We start from the raw sequence: 17,855 nt of genomic DNA on the forward strand, positions 1-17,855 counted from the left end.
TATTCTGAAAATTTTGTATGATGTGACTTTTAGGAGAGACAATATGATCATTTAAAAAATTTAAGAGGATGAAAAAAAATTGTGAAAGTGTGGAAATAAAAACCGAAAACGTAATAAGTTAATTTTAATATAATGGTTAGTTTTTTAGTATAGTTGTAATTATAATTTCTATAATAATAAAATAAAAATATTAAAATCATAAATAAAATAAAATTTATTAATTGAAATTTTGATATATAATGTAAGAAATAATTGTATATATGAATATAAAGAAGAATTATATATTTATAAATATGTTTTACTATTATAATGAAATGAATAATTAAAATAAAATTAATCAATTTAAATAAAATAGATAAAAATATCAATGAAATCATTCTAAAAGTTTTATAAATTTTGTTTTTGTTAAGCATTTTGTTTTCCTCTCAATATAAAGAATCCTATTTTCCACTCTTTCTTCATTTGTTGTGTATTGTTTATCCATTCCATTGAGTCTTGACACCTGTATATTTAATTTATTTTCAATTAGAGAGGGAAAATGAGTTATTAGTTAGTGGGGCGGGAGGAAGTCGGAATATCAGAGAAATGGTTGGCATAGGATGCATAGCGGGCGTAGGAGTTTATCATCCCAGCTGGCACCATCATCGAATTCGAATTCTCACTTCTAAATCTGAAGAAACAGTTAAAGTAACACGGTGGTGGTCGTTGTTCTCAGCTTCTGCATACGAGACTCGTCATCGGTGCAGGCCCAGGCCCAGGCGTCCTTGTTGTGTGCCTAAGGATATAGACGCTGAGGAGGAGGGACCCTCTACTTCGGAGCGACTAGAGTTAGAGTGGAAGCTCCTCAGCAGAAGGATTGGAGATTCTGGCATAATTTCTTCGTGTTTGGTCGGTCTCCTCACCGGCGTCGCTGTCGTGGTCTTCAATTATGCTGTAAGTTAACTCGCCGAATGCGATAGATACTTGATTCCTACTATGCTCTTCAATTATATTCCTATTTTCATGTAAGGTCCATGAAATTCGTGATTTGTTCTGGGATGGGATTCCCAATCGTGGCGCCTCATGGTTGAGAGAAGCGCCTATTGAGACAACATGGGCACGGGTAGTACTAGTTCCGGCGTTTGGAGGCGCTGCCGTGTCTGTGCTAAACCTCCTCCGTTCACGTTTTGATTCCTCTCTGCAACAAGATCCTTTCCTCCGAACACCTTCTGCCTATCTCAAGTCTGCTTCCCGCCCTTTGCTAAAAGCCGTGGCAGCTTCTGTTACTTTAGGCACAGGCAATTCCTTGGGTCCAGAGGGTCCCAGCGTCGACATTGGCACTTCCATTGCCAAAGGCCTCGCTCCTTTCTTTCACAATGGAAAGACTTCCGGCAGAATGCTCTCCCTTCTCGCTGCTGGATCTGCTGCTGGCCTCGCTGCCGGTATCTATTTTGCATGTTATGCTGTTGCTTTTACCAATGTCATCACTTTTCTGGGAGTCACATTATTCTCATTTGTAATTTATATTTCTTATCAGGTTTTAATGCTGCTGTTGCCGGTTGCTTTTTTGCTGTCGAGTCTGTCTTGTGGCCATCGCCTGCAGACGCATCTTTACCACTTACAAATAATACTTCCATGGTCATACTCAGTGCTGTCATAGCTTCTGTAGTTTCTGAGATTGGCCTTGGCTCTCAACCAGCCTTTAAAGTTCCAGACTACGACTTCCGGTCTCCCGGTGGTAAGTCATCAAGGGATTTTTCTTTGAGATGATTTATGATTTCACACGATTACTGTTTTCACTGCTTCAATATGTCGCACTTGCTCATGGCTATCTTCCTTCTGCCCTGCCATATATTACCAAAGTATTTCAATACGTGGAGTTGGTCCATTTTTAATGTCATGTTTGATTTTTAGGAGAGAATAAGATGAAATGGAAATAAAGAACAAATAAGTTGAAAAAACAAAAATAGGTAAAAAGTAAAATTAGATGTTTAGTTGTTTGGTAGAGTAGAAATAATTGAGAAATGAAGACGAAGATTTTAAAGTTGCGTAATTTAATTGTTTTGGTAGGAAATATGAAGAGAGATAGAAAGATGAATAGAAACAAGTGAGAAATAATACAGCGGGTCCCGCCATTTTTTTAAATTATTTCTCTCCTCTTTCTCTCGGCCAACATTCTATTTTATTTCCATCTTCATCCATCCTCTTCCATCTCCACAACCAAACAAAGGCATTAATGTGTAATATGTTTATTGAATTGGTTTGTGGAAGCACTTTTGAATTAACTGACTAAGCCTCATTGTCTCCTTATATCACAAATGAGTTTGAGTTATGGTTCATACAGAAAAGGTGCTAGTTGTGAGAGGAGAGGGTGATCAATCATTAGAAGTGCTAGTGAAATATAAGGGTATGCCAGAGTGCGAATTCCTGGGAATCCATGAGTAAGATGATAGAAATCATTCCTGATCTTCACCTTGAGGACAAGGTGAAATTTGAGGAAGGTGTTGATACAATAAAAGAAAGGGCAGGGCAATTTAGGAATGTCCTAAATGTTTATTAGAGGAGAAAGTGGAAACCCATTGCTTGGGGCCCACACATAAACGCACCATGATTCTGTTGTAACAAAATCATAGATGTGTCTACAGAGGAGAGAGGAGGAGAATATAGGAGGAAGGGTCAATCCTGAGAAGGGGGATTTGGAAAGGTTTTGGGCAGGGACAAACTAGAGGATAGTCTGGGTTTTGTTAGGAAGGAGATTTTCTCAAGCTGCCTAGTTTTCTGATATTTGAATAATACACTATCTTCTATTCTTTATCTTAGTGTTACATTATTCTTATCACAACCTAACGTGATTCAAGAATAATTTCAATCGTCTAAGCCAAGGGTAAGTACTCCTTCTATTGATTCCCTTGAAAACCTTTGGAAAATTCTTTGAATAGTAACGGTCAAATTGACCTTGATGACCTACCCTTTGCTTTGAGAAAAGGAACTCGGTCTTGTACCAAGTATCCTATTTCCCATTTTGTAACCACTAAACACCTTTATGTGCAACACCAAGGTTTTCTCTTTGCCATTGATGCAATTAAAGTCTCTTCATCAGTTCAAGAAGCATTGAAAGATGAGAATTGCATTCACGATTTTTTAGTCTAAACTATAAATCTGATAGTACATTAGAAGGTTACAAAGCAAGTTTAGTTGCCAAAGGGTATACTTAGACTTATGGTGTTGATTATGAGGAAACATTTGTTCCGATGACAAGGAATCATTCTCTCGTTGGCAGCTTATTTTGGTTGGGAATTGCAACAATTTGTTGTGAAAAATGCTTTCCTGCATGGACATTTAGAGGAAGAAGTATACATGGAAATTCCTCCAGGTTTTAGATCTACTAGAGGGAGGAATAAAGTGTGTAGGTTGAAGACAGCTTTGTGTGGGCTCAAACAATCACCTCGTGCTTGGTTTTGTCGACTCACTCAGGCTATGATCTCCATGGGGTATCGATAAAGTCAAGGTGGCCATACGCTTTTCATCAAACATTGCCGAAAATGTAAACTTACACTACTCTTGGTCTATGTTGATGATATGATTGTTGCAAGAGATGATGAACATGAGAAAAAAATATTGAAAGAAAAGCTTGTTGCCCAGTTTGAAATGAAGGATCTAGGAAATTTGAAATATTTTCTTGGGATAGAAGTAGCTTACTTGAAGAAAGGCATCTTTATCTTCCAAAGTCAAGGTGACCATACGCTGTTCATCAAACATTCCCCAGAAGGTAAACTTACACTACTCTTGGTCTATGTTGATGATATAATTGTTGCAAGAGATGATGAACATGAGAAACAAATCTTGAAAGAAAAGCTTGTTGTCCTGTTTGTAATGAAGGATCTAGGAATTTTGAAGTACTTTCTTCGGATATAAGTAGCTTACTCGAAGAAAGGAATCTTTATCTCCCAAAGTATGTTATTGATCTTCTTAAAGAAACATGTATGATTAATTGCAGTTCCTATAGAACAAAACCATAGAATTAGGAGTGATGAAGACAATTCTATTGCAAATAAAGGCCAATATCAAAGACTTGTTGGGAAGCTCATCTATTTAGCTCACACTAGACCAAACATAGCCTATGCTGTGAGTGTTGTTAGTCAGTTCATGCATGATCCTAAGGAGAGACATTTACAAGCTATAAACAAGATCCTTCAATATTTGAAGACAAGTCCAGGAAGGGGATTACTATTTAAGAGGAATGAAAAATTAAAAGTGGAAGTGTATACTGATGCAAATTATGCAGGGTCTGTCATAGATATGAAATCCACTTCAGGATATTGCATGTTCTTAGGTGGAAATTTGGTGACTTGGAAAAGTAAGAAACAAAATGTTCTTGGGTGTGAATTGTTATGTTTGAGAATTATCCTAAATGATCTTAAAGTGACATGTGAAGAACCTATGATCCTCTATTGTGATAATAATTCAGCTATTAACATTGATCATAATCCAATTCAACATGATAGGACCAAACACATAGAGATAGATCAACATTTTATTAAAGAGAAACTGGATAGTGGCCTTATCACTATTTCCTACATTCCTTCTGGACTTCAATTATTCATGAAAGATCTTTCCATTGAGTGATTTCATGATCTCACATGCAATTTGAGAATGATAGATATCCATTTACCAGCTTGAGGGGGAATATGCATTATTAAAAGTTGTTGGTAGAATATTAAATGTTTACTAGAAGTTTTTAGAAGATTCTAGATATCTCTTGTAATTATTACTTTAGGGTTTGAGTTCTCTATATATAGAAGATGCACTGTTTCAAATGAATTAACAAAATATGAATCTTCTTTCTTTCAAATTATTCCTTTCAAGTCATAGATATAAGATTGCGGTACCTGGTTGTTTCCGTACAAACTTGGTTAAATCCAGTTAAGTGTAATACTAATAATAAGCGGAAGCCTGTAGGAAAGTTGTCTTTTTCTCCTACAATGCTAATTTATACAACCAAATACAAGAAAATTATCCTTTTAGGGTGTCATATTGGATTATTGAACATCTTTTGGGCATAAATTCCTTAGAATGACAATGCTCGTCATCAATTGATGGCCTCTGACTATGCTCATCTTGTCACTATGGTCATTGTTGTTGACAATTCTTCTGGCAGGTAAGCCAATATCAATGCTTCTTTAGGGTTCCTCCATTTTGTCTGCTGAAAAATTTATTTTATTACCAACACTGCTACTATTTTTGTTCTATTTTGTTCAATGTTTGTACTACTGGAAATAAAAATCTATGACTGCTTCTAAATCTACAAGAGTCACAGGTGAGGTGCGTCTCATCCTCCTGAATCTCCTAGTTCGGCAATCAAAATTTTGGAAGCATATCAATATATTAATGGAATTACCTTTGTCCTTCCTACTTTTGCAAGATTTTAATGTTCAAAATGAAAACAAGGTTACTAGTTTAGTTCAATGTGATTTCATTTGTAAATTACTGCTTATAGAAATTCATGTTTGGCATTGTATATTCTTTAGTGATATTTAAGTCTCTTTGAAAAGGAAACTGAGTAATATATTCTATTGAACTATTTATTTTAAAACTCAAGAAAGCAAAATTCTCTGAACATTTCTTGCTATTCTCAATCTGATGGGTAAGATTTAAAGTGAGAGTATTGAACTTGATTTCAGAGCTCCCGCTGTATCTATTGCTGGGTATTTTATGTGGCCTGGTGTCATTGGCCCTATCTAGGTGTACGTCATATATGTTGACTATTGTTGACAATCTGCACAAGGCCACTGGCATTCCAAGAGCTTCATTCCCTGTATTGGGAGGCTTATCGGTTGGGTTGATAGCATTGATATATCCTGAAATCCTCTACTGGGGTTTTGAGAATGTTGACATTTTATTAGAATCTCGGCCATTTGTTAAAGGCCTTTCCACTGATCTATTGCTTCAGCTAATAGCCGTCAAGATAGTTGCAACTTCTCTGTGCAGGGCTTCTGGATTAGTGGGGGGGTATTATGCCCCATCTCTTTTTATTGGTGGTGCAACTGGGATGGCTTATGGAAAATTAATTAGTTTGGCTGTTGCTGAGTCTAATCCCATGATTAACCTCTCTGTGTTGGAAGTGGCATCACCGCAAGCTTATGGCCTGGTACTGTTCTTTTCTTTTTGGCTATATGTTTTGTATCATTTAGTATTTTATGATTGCCATGTTCATTTTATGAAAGAAATGTATCTTTCCAATATGGTTTCCATGGCTGTATAAACGAGCCGTTTCCCAGTCAATTTTATTTTGATACAAGGACTTCAAGGTTTAAATTAGTCTTTTCCTCTTTGCCATCAACATTCGACCAACAAATTTGCAAACCAACAACAATTTCCGACATCTCTTTCTTCACTCCTTCAGTAACATCCTTGCAAGCTCCAACATCCATTTGAGCACCAACCAAGTGATGCTTAAATCAATAAACTCCCCATGTTATTCCCTTTTGGCAGTATTTGCATGGAAGTTTCCTGGTATCCCAGACAACGGAAATACAATGCCTCCAAGCTATATCATTCGTATTTCTTGGAGCATTTTTGGGAGCCATGGGTATAGAAGAGTTTGAAGCCATTTTAATGAGTGGGAATGCAAATTGGACTTCAGTTTGGGTGTAGGTAAGTTCGGGGTACTAGGCAGTTTAGGTGGACAGAGTGGTGTGGTGATGCAGTGGGAAAAATAAAGGGAGAAAGATGGATTGGACTGAAGTGTGGGGGCAGGGCAGGTTTGGTTAAATAGAGTGATGTGGTAGTGCTGTGAAAAAAGCAAAGGTAGAAAGATGGATTGGATTGGAATCCGACTAAATGGAGTTTGGAAGTTGAATTAAATAGCTGAAAAAAGAGTGGAAATTTGTGTATTTTGGAGATGGAAGAGTGGCAGTCTGGATACATTTTAATAAAGGGAGAACGGCACCTGTTTCATCCATGGAATAGGTATGCGTGGGTTTTACTTGTGGGAAGAGAGGGAGTGACGTTGTGGGAAGAGCGGCAATTGTTTAATTTATTGCGTAAAAATGAATAATGCATAATTTTGGCTGATCAGGCTTACTGCAAAGATGATCATATTGAAGTTCTTTTTGTAGGTTGGAATGGCTGCAACTCTTGCAGGGGTTTGTCAAGTACCACTTACTGCAGTTTTGCTTCTGTTTGAATTAACACAGGACTATAGGATTGTTCTACCGCTGCTTGGAGCTGTAGGGTTGTCTTCGTGGATTTCATCTGTACAGACAAAAAGAGATGACAGAGTGGCAAAAAAGATCAAATCAGAAAATTCAAATTCTACATCACTTTCCAAAATATCTTCTCCTAGTTCAATTGAGTCATCTGCTGGCAATACCTTTGCTGAAGCTGCCCCATATATGAGTAATTTGTGTCAAGTGGAAAGTTCACTTTGTATAGAGGATGATAATGTTGAAACAACATATATTGTAAGGAGAACATTTGTTTCAGAAGCCATGAAGACGAGATACGTGACGGTTTCAATGTGCACACTGCTTACAGAAGTAATAGATCTCATGATTGCAGAGAAACAGTCTTGTGCTGTAATTGTTGATACTGATGATACATTAATCGGTTTCTTGACACTTAGAGACATTCAAGAGTATGGTAAATTTGCTAAAGCAAGAAGCAAAAAAGACAAGGTACAAGAATCCAAGTTTAATCTTATTTGGATGTGAAGTCTATATTTCTTTCAAATTGAAGCAATCTAGACTATTTTCAGTCTAAATATGCAATGAGGAAAAAGAATAGTCTCAAAAACTTTATTGGATCTATAGATCCCGTGATAAGGGGTGATGAATATGCTATTGAAATTGTATCTTAATCTTAAGCTTGCAATTCTATACTATCAATTGTAGTTGATTAACACTTACATTATACGTTAGCGGAGAACTAATTTCTATTCCCACAAATTTAACCAATCACTGATAAAAATCAGCATTCATTACACAACTGTAGAGATAACAAATATAGGTTCTCTATGCTTGTAAGTTTTAGAAGTTTAATTTGTACATAATTGGTAGCACAAGTAAATATTAACGGGGGAGAATAATGACGACCTATCTGAGCTCCATAAAGTATGAAATTTTACCATTTTACGACTGGTTGGTCCAAGCTAAACCAGTCGGTGAATTGCTTACAGTAGAATTTAATGTTATCTTTTCAAAATTCAATAGATACTGCTAAAGCAAAGTGCTGAACTAAACTTTGTTGTTGCTTCACAAATCTGATTATTTGATTCTTCCTTATACAGGAGCTTTTAGTTTCTGAATTATGCCTTTTAGATGGACAAATATGCAGCGTGCCATGGACAGCTACACCTGATATGGAACTTCGTTATGCTCAAATGATAATGAAGGAGCGCGGATTCAATCAAGTTCCAGTCGTGAGGAATATCTACGAAAGAACGTATCCAGTTGGCATTATAGACCCTGAGAGTATCAGGCTAACATGCAGGTTCTATTACTTTCTCGAATAGTAAATTTCACTAAGGATAGTAAATTTCCCTAAGGACTTATATCTATAGACGTATTGATGAATTAAAAGAAAAAAAAATGAAATCAGTTCTTTTATAAGTTAAAATTAGTAATGCATGAACTAAATTTGCAAAAGCTTATTTCCTATTAGCTTTTCCAAAATCTGATTTCTGACTCGTACATGAACTAATTTTATTTCATCATTTTTATTCAAATAGGTCCGAACTATTCTTGAAATTGAGAAATTACATAAACATTTTCTATTTCTTCGCTAGTCTCTCGATTGTTTGAAAAGCATTATTCTGTCATTCCTTACTGATATAGCCTTGGGCAGGCAGTTTCTTCATGCACCTTCATATATTTCTTCCTGAACTCTCTCATAAGAAAATCCCCATTTTGCCCTTTTTGGATTGTACGTTCTAGAAACTAGTTTTTTCCTTAAAAAAAAAGATTCAGATTGTACGATCCGAAAATTAAAAAATGACTTCCGAATTACAAAATTTCCAGATTACAAAATTTGGAAGTCAAAATATGACTTCTAGATTATACATTCTGGAATCCAAATGACTTTTTGAGTGTGCAATCGAGAAGCCAAATGACATCCGGATTGTGCAATGTGAAAGGTAGTCAGTTTTGACTTCCGGACCGCATAATCCAAAAAGGATAGAAATAATTAATTTCAAAACAAGTTGGGTTAAAAGATACGTTAAATTATTATTTTGGTCATTATTTTTGTCAAGAAGTTTTAAATTGATCTTTTAGTTTCTTTTTTTGTCTTAATCTAATCTTGATTTTTTTTAGAAATGATTTAATTAATTTTTTTGGTTAGTTTAACTAAATGGTATTAAAGTCAATGGCATTTGATAAATTAACAAAAAAAAAATTACAAATTAACATGTGAACCGTTTGGTTAAACTAATTAAAATGACAAAATTGAATTATTTTTAAAAAAATTAAAATAAAAGAAAAATATCAAAGGACCAAATTAGATAAAAGAAACACGGAAGGATCAATTTGAAATGTTTTGACAAAAGTAAGGACAAAAGAATTATAATTTAACCTAAAATATATTATGTATCTTGCTTTTTGATTTTGTTATATCTTTTACTAATTAATTGTTTTTGTCGAGTGCAGTGCTTTGGCAACCAGAGAAACCCTCAGCTAATATTAATTACATTTGGGAGGCTGAAGACTCATTTGATATTTCTTGGTTTTGAATTATGAACCATTTTCGGTAATTCGATTGATTTTGGTTTTGAATTGTGCCACGTCGGTTCTGTGTTTATACCTAAAAAGAAGGGCTCAATTGAGTTGTGTTTAGTTATTGCTGGATGAAATATAGGTAGATCCGTATGAAAGAACTCTTGTAAACTGATAAAGCTTCTTATATTGTTCGATATTTGATTTGCAGGGATCGATTTGGTACGTCAACATACCCCTTTACTTTGCAATTTTAATGCTAAACATATTTTTCTATTACTTTTTAACAGAAATCCAGTAGTTTTTCATTCAAGTCAATATTTTCTGATCAGCGTTGTAACCATTTTTTTCATAAAATTATTCTCATAAGCATGTGAATATCTTTACTTTATTAAGGAAAATATTTAACAATCTAAAAATATAATTCCCTGTTAGTTATTCAAAATCATTATATGAACTCAAGTTTTTTATTAAATGTCATAAATAACAAAATTTAAGAAGAATAAATATTTTATTTTGATTTTAAAAATATTATATTTATTTAAAAAGTTTTTAATAATTTAAAAAGGCCTAGACATCAATTAACAAATCATTAAAAGTATTATTGCAGAATATCCAAGAAACATTTTAGTAAATCATTAAAAAGTGTCTAAATTAGAGACAATGAAAAATTTAGTGATGTTCAAAGTTAAATAAAAAATATTAGGAATGGTATCTATATATTTATAACTTTAAAGCGGATAAAATATGCTTTGGTCTCTGCCAAAATTCAATTCTAGTCCTACTAAGAAGTTTAATGTTGTTCGTTCTTATATTTTAATAAAACACGTTTGGTATCTGATTTGGCATTAAAATCGCATTATTAATTTTTTTATAAATGTAGGAGCTGAAATTATTAAGAGACTATGATATATATATATATGATCATTTTAAAACTTATGAAAAATATTTTTACAGCTAAAAGTATGCAAATATATAAATTGATTAAATTACTTTTTAAAGTTCATATTCAGGTACAAGAAAATGTTATAGTAAATAATTTATAAATATTACTTCTACATTTTTTTTGTAATATATTCACATAAATAACTTAGATTGAATTACAATAATTTAGTAAAAAATGAAAATAAAATTTATCTTAGTTGAATCAAAAAAGTTGATTGTTATGCTCTTAATTAATTTTTCACATCAAAATAAGGCTTTTAGTAATACTTTTTAATCCATTTCTTTGTGGGTTATTGCGGAAATCTTATTTTAGAATGCTTGGAACATGGCAATTTATCACTTCTAAAATAAAACAGATGACTTTCATTGGCATTTTCATAAAATTATTATAGCGACTAAATATTCATGTGAATCTTACCTACAAGGAAACGTGCATAAATATTATCATGGGTGTCTATGATTAACTCAGATTTTAGTTATCCCGATAAATCATGATTGACAAGATCCATGACTCTGATCACGAATCTTGAAATTTATGATTTTCAGCTATCATGATTATTGGTATATAAAAAATTATCCTTTATCAAATACCTCCTTTGGTTAAAGTTACAGCTCATGGTCAACGTTAATTCTCCAGTCTTAGATACCATCTTTCATGCTTATTTTGATATTTTCCACCTTAACAGACAGCTCTAGCTTGTGATCCTCAACAGCTTTCAAAACTGAAAGCAGGTTGGACCGATAAATTTCGCACTTCCGATTTGCAGACTCAAGCTCATTCAGAAGCTTTCTAATATTTGTATCCAAATCATCCTGCAGGACATAAAGAATTGGAATTATAATAAACAAAGCATGCTTGAGCGTGAATGGATATTTAAACCAATACACTATACAATATCCCACCTCTCCCACCCCCAAGAAAGAATATAACATCTGAAGGAAATAAGAGAAAGTAAAGCAGTAACGAAGTGTTTTAGTCTCTTTCAACAACATAAATATTATTTTTAACCTTCCTCGATCAAATGCATGCATGCGAGAACAAAATAGGTTTATGGACTTGAGATCACACTTTTGACAAATTTAACAAGGACATAAATAAGCACATGCTTCTGTACCAAAAATAGTAGAAGTTTACAAAAAGTTAAGTTAAAGTGGATATCAGACAATATCCATCCAATAGCTGCGTAATTATGTGATCTAAAAAAATGCATCCAGCAATAACCATATGATATGAAGGTTATTAAACAAGTCTAAATCCAATTTCATCACAGCATGAAAGGACGACATTCCACAGATCATGTAATTTTATAAATGTCTAATTTGGCTTAATAAACTACAAATGTTTATTTCAAATATCTGTTTAGATGATATGTTGAATTCATGAGGATTAGCGTTCTCCAGTTTTTATTGACTTCATAACACACAAAAAGTAAATCCTGTATTACCAACCATAACCTCATATTACAAAAATTAAAAATCTGTACATCTGTGCTCCTCATAACATCATAATACCAACATTCACAATGTACATTATCCACAGACCAATGTAATCAACATTAATTGCTTAAAACACACAACTAAGACCACATACCATATCTTAATTTATTGAAGATTCTAAGCAAAACCAAGACGAAATCTGAAAGTAGTGAAAGTACTTTTCATATCAGCATTGAGAATAAAAAAGTATAACAGACCAAAACTAGGTTTGACACAAATATGCATACCTGATTAATTCAGAAATCTAATTAAGAAAATTCTTAAATAAGGGAAAAAGTAATGCACATCAGACAATTGACGGAGCAGTAATATGGCTGGCAAAATACCAATCCCAGAGGAACAAGGAAAACTGATGAATAGGTTATTCATATGTGCACTGAGTTTTGCAAGCATACACCAAACCGTAAAGAGCTTGGATAGATGAGAGACCAAACAAGAAAAAGTAATGTTCTTAAGATATTACCTTTCTTGTCTAAATATACTAAACTACCAATTTACTTCTTAAAAAATGTGTTATAAGAATTTAGTCATATTTAACACAATAAGTCATAATTAATGTAGGCCCAATCTCGGAAGACTAAATTTTCTTCATAGTAGCCAATTGATGTAAATATTTTACGGAAAGTAAGTTTGTAGCAAATAATTTGTTCAGTTCAGACATAAAATTGGCAGCTTAGAGCAGAAATCTACCACAACTATTTAACTTCTCTATCGTATAAATAACTAAGATGCTCATCATTTAGAAAATAAATTAAAAGTGTTTCAATGGTTTTATTCAAGTTGAAGTTTTATAAAGCTTATTTAAGTTATATCTCTACTAAGTGTGTAGGACCGAATGACCATCCTTAAAGATGCAATTAAGCCAACCTTCAAAGTGGTGTTGGAAATAAGAGTATTTAATGTTTATTAACTTTCCATTTAGTTTAGTTAGTGTTTAGCTCAGTCCAATGTACTCTAGGAAGTTATGATATTTTAATTTTTAGCAGTGATGTTAATTATTATCTTTGTAACCATTCTTGTAATAAATAGATAAATTTAAATTGAAGGGAAAAAACACTCAATCAAATTTAGAAAATCTCCTTGCTCTTCTTCTCACATGCTATCAGAGCTATCGATCTAAGAAGGGTCTATTTTTGAAAAATAGTTCTTAGCAAGCTTGACCGGACTCTTGTAGCTATTAAACTGTTCTCGTGACTGACAGATTTCCAGGCAGCTATCAGAATTCCAATTACTTTTCCAGTGACTTTCCATGTTCAGAAATTTCCCTTCTCATTTTCCCACAGTTGGACTAGGTAATGACCGCAATCAAGGCAACTTTCCAACACTCTCCCTAAGGTCTACCTACAGCTACCCGCGCAAAACATTACAAATGTAGGTTGCTCAACAATGGATCTAGGATAGACCCTAAAGACCAATTTCTAAGATGGTTTCATAGCGTTCCCTTTTCAACTCATTTCAACAGCTTGTATACTACAAAATGAAAAAGAGTATCAGTATCATAACCTGTGTCGTACCATACTACCCTAATACACATAGATATGTATGCTAAAAGTATCTGATTTTTTTATATTTTTTAAAAATTTACAGGATACCATGTATGGCTTGGATATGACAAATTTACAAGGGACCTGGCTTGATGCTTGTTGGGATACGGCTTGAGCCATTTTCTATATTTTAAAATTTTGATATTTTAAGTTCAAAAAAGATAAAAATGTGTAACAAAGACGCTATCTCCTTTGTGGTTATGTCACATAGTCTTCTTCCCTCATCATGCTTTTCTTCCTCTCCCTTCCAATTTACTTTGGCCTCTAAACTTCGTCCACTGTAAAAACCTGCATATATCCATATATCTTTTATTAACTTATCCTAAACATTTGTATCCCTAATTTCCAAAAAAATTGTCCTATTCTCGCATCCATGTCATGTCGTACGTGTATCATATCCCTTATCTGGGCTTTATTGGTCAACAAAGAGAAGATTCCAGTACCAAAATCACAGACGTGTAGAGGGACACAAATGATAATTGTTGGAGTCTGATTTGGAAACAGTAATCAACCTAAATTGATTAATACTATCTAATTATTCTTAGAAAGTGAAATTTAAACCTAACTCAATCATACACAACTAGCTTACAAAGTAAGGTTTGCACTCATTTATTTATTATAATTTCATTATATCTTTAATCGATCTAAGATCTTCAGCACACTCCCTTATACTGAAAATTGAACATCTCAAGCTTGGGAATAATATATATATATGTATGGGTGGCCCAATAGCAACCAATAGCAAGTGACACGATAGGTTCAACAATCCTCGTTAGACAGGTTCCGATACCATCTTAGAAAGTAAACTTAACCTTGCTCAACCTTACAAAATTGGCTTGCAAAATAAAATTTGCAGTCACTTGTATACTATAATTTAGTCATGTCTCAATTCATTATGGGATCTCCATTAGTAATATATTTCTAAACTCATCACACCAATTACTTAGGGCTTGAGTGTTGTGACATGGCTAATGCACACCACAAGTTTTTCTATCTTGTGATGTAATTGAACTTTATTAATAGAATGAGAGTGGCAGGGATCAAACTCCTAACCACTTGGTCATAGAAACTTTGGAACCATTTCAACATACAAGATTAGTTAGATTAAGATTTATATCATAGTACCTTAATATTAGGTGAAGGTTCTAGAATGGTTTCATATGAGGGTGGATAAAATAGTAAAACATACTCAATACATTCGCCATTAAAGAGGTTAAATAATATTTATCAAACGGAAATCTGACCTTAGATGTATGTTGGCTCAAGCATTCTTCCTGGCATGCACTTGTGTAATTAGCATGACTTTCATCATTCATCACATGACTCCTTAATTTTCCATTACTGATAGGAATTCTTCCCTCATTTTGCATTACCTGAGAAACTCTTTTTGCAGCTTCTTGTAAAGCATCCATGGCAACATCGTAAGTTTCAGCAGACTGTGCACCTTCATCAACAAATTTAAAGGCCTCGTGTCGAAGGGTGTTATATCTAACTGTATGTGATTCCAAATAGTAAGTATATACATCACAAGAATGTTCTTCTAGTACTACATTGCTCTTTGCATTTCTTGTCCAACGTTTCAATATATAGGGAGATGGGAGAGTAAGCACATTGGTAACTCTAAAGACTGCCAAAACATGTCTGCAAAGAAGGCCTGAAAACTCAAACATTTGGCAACTACAAGTTGCTTTCATCTCCAAGACATTAAATTTAACGTAGTACCCTTTATGTTCCTCTCCAAATTTAGCTACATTATATGTAATGACGTCCCCATTATCATCAGCTTTGGATGCCATGAATGTTAGTGTACCGACTAACTCCTCCTGGAACCTCATGAAAATTTTTCTCGTGTAAAACTCAGATGCTTGCTTCTCCATTGGAGATGGGGTCCTCAATACTGGCAAAGTATTCATTGTGTCATAATCAGCTCTCACTTCCTTCTCATTGCGACTTTCAAGTGCTTTCTCATAAAGCTTAAAGAACTGATTTAAATTGGTTGAAGCATTTATATACCCATCAAAGTAAGAGTTCATGCTATCACTTCGCTGAGTGATTGACATTTCTGCAAAGAATGTGTCTCGCAAATATACAGGTACCCACTGCCTGCAAGAAGAATATATTGCTTGAAGCCATTCATGATCCCTGAGATCATATTTATCTACCAGTGTTGACCAGCAAGACTCAAATTCCTCAATTGACTCAGTCAAGTTAACACATTTGTGAAATTCAGCTTCAAAATTTGGATATTTGAGGAAAATATGGGATAATTTTTCCTGGCATTTTTTAAAGATGTGCCACTTGCAGAAGCGGTGCCGGGTCTCGGGGAAGACTTGTATTATGGCTGATCGAATTACAGAATCATGATCAGTTGTTATTGACACTGGTGGACGTCCAGACATGGCCATAAGCCATGTCTTGAAAAGCCACACAAATGATGCTTCAGATTCATTAATTAGGAAGGCGCAGCCAAAAAGAACAGGCTGTCCATGATGGTTTACACCAGTAAAGGGAGCAAATGGTAAGCGATACCTATTAGATCGGTATGTAGTATCAAAAGTTACAGTATCACCAAAAAATGTATAATTCATCCTTGCCTTGGGGTCGGCCCAGAAAACATTGTTTATGGACTGATCTTCATCCCCTTGCACAGCATAGAAAAAATTAGGGTTTTCGGCGTGCATTTGTCTCAAATAATCGAGAACAAGTTGAATGTCCCCTTCTAAACTTCTCTGCCTATTATTCCTCATGTAATTCCTACAGTCGACCTCTGTGAAGCCGACTTTGCTAATCCCACCATACTCTTTAATCAGTGCTGACATAATTCTACGAGGACCCATCCCAGCAGCCTGCAAAGTATCAATGAGAGTCTTGGCAGCTCCCGATATTTGCCTGTGAGAGCGAAGGCAATGCACCTGGTCAGGGGGAACCAGTTCGTGATTATGTTCTCTAACAAATCCAGACACCACCCACTTCCCAGAGTCTTGCATTTTCACAGACAAAGATGCCTTACATCCGACTCTGGTAATTGTTCGGGGACGCTTGATCTCTCTATCCTTCGTGCGCTTCTCATTCAAGTTGCGGAAACCCTCCTTTGCGCAAACAAATTGCCTCTGTATGATAGCTCCATCGCGCCTCGAACGACGGGATGAGCTGACACGTGTACTAAACCCAACACGACGAGCATAGGAATTGTAGAAGGCCTTAGCAGCCTCTTCAGACTCGAATTCCATGCCCTCGCAGGGTTCCAGATCTGAGAGGTCCCCTCCGGAAGGTATATTCCGGCGGCTACACCACTACCACCACCACCTCCACTGCTATCGCCCAATTCCTCCTCATCCATTGGGTGTTCGATGTCCCCTCCATCATCGTCATATTCTCCTTCGCCTCCTCCGCCCAACCCAATATCAAATTCTAACACCTCATTATCCATCATCAATTCAATTTCCCAAATACTACTACTTACTAGTGCGATCAGGAATCACTCTATTACATGGATTTCATTCATATGCAGCGAAATCAGAGCGACTACAAATTTAGCATACCATCGAAACCAAACATATATACATATATAGAAAACAACTCACCGTCGACTCTAATCACAGACACTGAGAAAAGCTCCACCAGTGGAGTGGAGAATATTCTAACCACGAATTATACACTACGACTGCAAAATCAGGAAATGCTTTCTTTCCCACAATGATCATATTTAACAGAAACTTCTAATTGTATATATAAAACAATTTATTGGAATCACCTGTAAATTATGTCTTATTTTCGTAAATTTGTTTTTAACTTTAAAACTTTTAGCATTTTTTAGTGTTTTTTCACTCTTATCACTATTTATAGTTAATATAATACAAAAATATAAATTGTTACTTAATTAATGCAGTATAAAATTAATTAATACATTTAATATTTTTATAAAAAACATTAAATATAATCTATCAGAAAATAAATTATTTTGAAGTCATTTAAACTTATAATATCCAAATAAACTGTAAGTGTATGAGTAAATTGTTTTTAACAAACATATAATTTTAAAAGAAAAATATTAGTTAAAACATAAAATGCATATGTATAATTATCTTATTTATATTTAATAAAATAAAATGTATTACTTAATCAACTTATATACCTAAAAATCATAATTATTTTAACTTTGAAATATTATATATTACCT

The 17,855-nt window shown here is 34.3% G+C and overlaps 2 protein-coding genes across 4 annotated transcripts; one reads left to right on the forward strand and one right to left on the reverse strand.

Annotated features, from left to right (window-relative positions):
- The first annotated feature begins 522 nt into the window (after positions 1-522).
- On the forward strand, positions 523-9,920 carry LOC114194089 (chloride channel protein CLC-e). 3 transcript variants are annotated; one of them, XM_028084141.1, is made up of 7 exons: positions 524-933; positions 1,010-1,421; positions 1,517-1,717; positions 5,661-6,127; positions 7,176-7,655; positions 8,267-8,469; positions 9,624-9,920. In XM_028084141.1, exons 1-7 carry the CDS (start codon positions 586-588, stop codon positions 9,652-9,654), a joined length of 2,142 nt encoding a protein of 713 aa, XP_027939942.1. In that variant the 5' UTR covers positions 524-585; the 3' UTR covers positions 9,655-9,920. The 3 variants fall into 3 exon arrangements, with proteins under 3 accessions (XP_027939943.1, XP_027939942.1, XP_027939941.1); XM_028084140.1 differs by having other exon boundaries at positions 525-933; positions 7,098-7,655; XM_028084142.1 differs by lacking the exon at positions 7,176-7,655 and having other exon boundaries at positions 523-933.
- Positions 9,921-11,104: 1,184 nt separating this feature from the next.
- LOC114194446 (protein FAR1-RELATED SEQUENCE 5-like) lies at positions 11,105-17,362 on the reverse strand. Its single transcript, XM_028084661.1, is given in 3 exon segments — positions 11,105-11,447; positions 14,920-16,940; positions 16,943-17,362. Coding segments are annotated over 3 exon segments (2,361 nt in total). The 5' UTR covers positions 17,109-17,362; the 3' UTR covers positions 11,105-11,273.
- Between the last annotated feature and the right edge of the window lie 493 nt (positions 17,363-17,855).

The sequence above is a fragment of the Vigna unguiculata genome, chromosome 8, assembly GCF_004118075.2.
Source record: "Vigna unguiculata cultivar IT97K-499-35 chromosome 8, ASM411807v1, whole genome shotgun sequence".
NCBI classification, from domain to species: Eukaryota; Viridiplantae; Streptophyta; class Magnoliopsida; order Fabales; family Fabaceae; genus Vigna; species Vigna unguiculata.